At 36.4% G+C, this 3,157-nt stretch overlaps 1 protein-coding gene across 1 annotated transcript in view; it reads right to left on the bottom strand.

Moving 5' to 3' along the window:
- LOC107681109 (5-hydroxytryptamine receptor 3A-like) overlaps nucleotides 1–2,039 on the bottom strand; it is an 8,528-nt gene extending 6,489 nt beyond the window's left edge. Inside the window, exons 1-3 of the mRNA XM_016477273.1 lie at nucleotides 1,973–2,039; nucleotides 1,466–1,629; nucleotides 1,318–1,362 (exon numbers count right to left, since the gene is read on the bottom strand). Of these exons, the coding sequence (XP_016332759.1) occupies nucleotides 1,318–1,362; nucleotides 1,466–1,629; nucleotides 1,973–2,039 (276 nt within the window). The remainder of the gene's footprint in view (nucleotides 1–1,317; nucleotides 1,363–1,465; nucleotides 1,630–1,972) is intronic.
- Between the last annotated feature and the right edge of the window lie 1,118 nt (nucleotides 2,040–3,157).

Genomic DNA, 3,157 nt, shown 5'->3' with positions numbered 1-3,157 from the left:
CCAGTGTTGGGGGTAACGCATTACAAGTAACGCAAGTTACGTAATCAGATTACTTTTTTCAAGTAACCAGTAAAGTAACGCATTACTTTTTAATTTACAAGAAAATATCTGAGTTACTTTTTCAAAAAAGTAATGCCAGTTACTTTGTTTTCCCATTTATTGACTGACAGCTCTCCTGTCCCCATGTTGAGAGAAATCGGGAGTACAGAGGCGTTGTGTGCGCTGTGTGAACATGATGTTACTGTAGTTCTAGACTAAATGTGAATGTGCATTAATTCATCCCACGCACAAAAAAACAGATTTAGTATTCATCAAAATGAATTAAAACAGTGAAATGCAAACTCAGAATATGACGCAAACCTGCAATAATTAAATATGTTAAATAACACAGATGTATCTAATCCCATTTTATTAACCAATATCTTTGCTGCTGACCTTTGATGATCCAGTTCAACCATACTAATAAGCTAAAATGACTGAAACTAACAATTGTGCTTTGTTTTTTTATTGCTGAAGAGTGTTTCTTCTCCTGCGTTCTACTGTACAGACGTGAATTTACTTGTGCTTCAGCCTGAGGTTTATTCATTACACTTTTTGGTGTGAAAGGGCTTTTATATTTGCTATAAATAGAACTTCTTATATTAAAAACAATCAAGCCCTGCTTATATTTAAAAAGTAACGCAAAAGTAATATAACGCATTACTTTCCATAAAAAGTAACTAAGTACCGTAATTAGTTACTTTTTTAGGGAGTAACGCAATATTGTAATGCATTACTTTTAAAAGTAACTTTCCCCAACACTGGTTATTGATTCACTAAAACTGGTTCTTGAGAGTCATTCATTCGGAAATCAAACGACACTGTCTGCTGTTTACATTTATATTTCATTAAGAAGAAAAGAGTCATTTGTTTGACATTCAAACTACAATAGTTTTGCCGTACATTACTGATAGGCCTACACAAAAAACGAAAACGGCTCGTATGAGTCATTTGTTCGGGAATCGAACTACACGATCATCACGTTGTATGTTTTCGATACACAATGAAATGATCTGCTCACGATTGCTTCTCGCTTCAAATTGTTGCTTCACAACAACAACAAAAAAACACAGGAGTACTGTACGTTCATTATTCAATAAAAAGAAGCGACTCACAGATATTCATATATGACAAACGGACTACATAGTTTGCACCGCACGTTCTTGATTCACTCTACCCGGCTCATAAGAGTCATTCGTTCAGAAATCGGATCTTTTGATGTTGTAAGTTATCTAATATTTTAGATTTAAATTAATCTTGTATTTTCCACCAACATACCTGTCTGTACCACACATATGTTGTCAAAACCTGGTTCTTCTCATCCTGTGTGGCACAAAAATATATACAAAAGAATAAACGCAAAAAGTCTTAATTAACAGACAGTTATAGTTTACATATTTAATAGACTTTTGAGACCTCTACCCACCACATTAAGAATCGCATAAACCATTAGGTCAATGGCCACCGTCGTTGACTGCCTCCAGTCGCGCACTGGTCGAACTCCTTTCTTATATCCGGCACTTAAAAACTCATTTAGTCGAACCAGAGTGGCATTGGCGAATCGCCCAGTGTTATTGCTCAGCTTCTTCACTACACCGAGACAAAAGATTAGCCACTTATCACTTTTACTTCATTCAGCTTCAGCATGAAAAGGTTCAGCTGTCAGATACACGTGAATGCATATTAATTAATTAATAGCAATATTGATGGTGTCTCAAAACCTAGAGAGCTGTCTAATTTAGATGATAATGACCAACCTAGTTTCCTTTGATGACCAAAAATGCTGTCTAGGTTGGCAGCTCACTAGGTTTTGAGACACAGCCCTTGAGTCTTAAGCTCGTTTAATGTGAAAGTACAGCGCTTGTTCGTTTGAAAGCTCAAACGCAATTTGTTTTTATAATCAAAATCAAAAATAAAGTATAAGAGAAGTTACCTGAGCAAGCCACCACCGCCACATACATGCAAACGCAGAGAGCTGTCCAGGGTGCTGAACATTTCATTGTGCTGAGCCGTTTAGCGTTGCTCTGGGTTCTTCTCGCAGGCTTCTAGCCTGGGGCTGCTTCCTTCCAGTGATGCACCCTGAGCTCCATTAGTTATCTCTGAGTTTTCCATAAGCGCTCGGACTGTGTCATAACGGCACTTAGTCCACCCTCCCTCCCTCTTCTGTATGATCATCCCACAGCTTAGGCAGGTCCAAAGCACTTCAGCTTGTCCCAAGAGATACAACGGAGAGAATTCACTATATAAGCATGACAAGCATTGTGTAGCTACTCTTGAAAAGCTAGATACAGATAGAGTTCTATTTCTTCTAAACATTGTACTTCAAAAACTATTTATTCACAATTATTTTGTAAACAGCATGTTCTATTAGGCCTCATTATCATGTTAAAAATGGAGCATGGAGGCAATGGGTTATTTATTTGTTTAAGATTTTAACTATAACAGGATGAACAACATAGACATCGTCAAATGATGATACTAGTGTTTTTCTCTCTCACATTAACTCAACAGCGGACGGCGCATGAATTACAGCTACCATTGACATTTCATGGGTCATATTTCACCACCAAGTTCAAGTCAATTTCCATGAGCACTTAGACTACTACATTAACTGTGATCTAATACTTCACCCAGCCATGATGAGACTTAATTAGCCCGGCAATAGGCAGGTGATTAGATTTGCGTCAGGAAAATATTATCAGAATTTTGATGAGGAATTGAATTAGGTGCTTTTTTTCTGACTGACCTGGCAGCTCTGAGAAGCGATGTAATGAAAATGTACTATAATGATAGTGATGTGAAGGTGATTGTGGTTTATTTTTCGATAAGGAAACTGGAGCTTGATATATGATAATGTTACAGTACAGGGAGGGGCATATAAACGTACGTTCTTCATTCTCATGTTATGTATAATTTTTCAAAGAATGCTCTGTAATCTGGCCCTTGAAATGACATTTGTTTGTGTAAACATATGTAGTAAAATTGATTCCGACATATTAAATAATTTTCCATGTTTGAATTTAATAAAACCAGTTAATTTAGTTAAGTGGATTTTGATTACCTAGTAAACCAGTTTTACGATAGCATGATTTTTATTAACTGTTTTATTTATTCAGGA

This window comes from Sinocyclocheilus anshuiensis, unplaced genomic scaffold (assembly GCF_001515605.1).
Source record: "Sinocyclocheilus anshuiensis isolate Anshui unplaced genomic scaffold, SAMN03320099.WGS_v1.1 scaffold412, whole genome shotgun sequence".
Taxonomy (NCBI): Eukaryota; Metazoa; Chordata; class Actinopteri; order Cypriniformes; family Cyprinidae; genus Sinocyclocheilus; species Sinocyclocheilus anshuiensis.
This window is presented reverse-complemented; position numbering and strand designations above follow the sequence as displayed.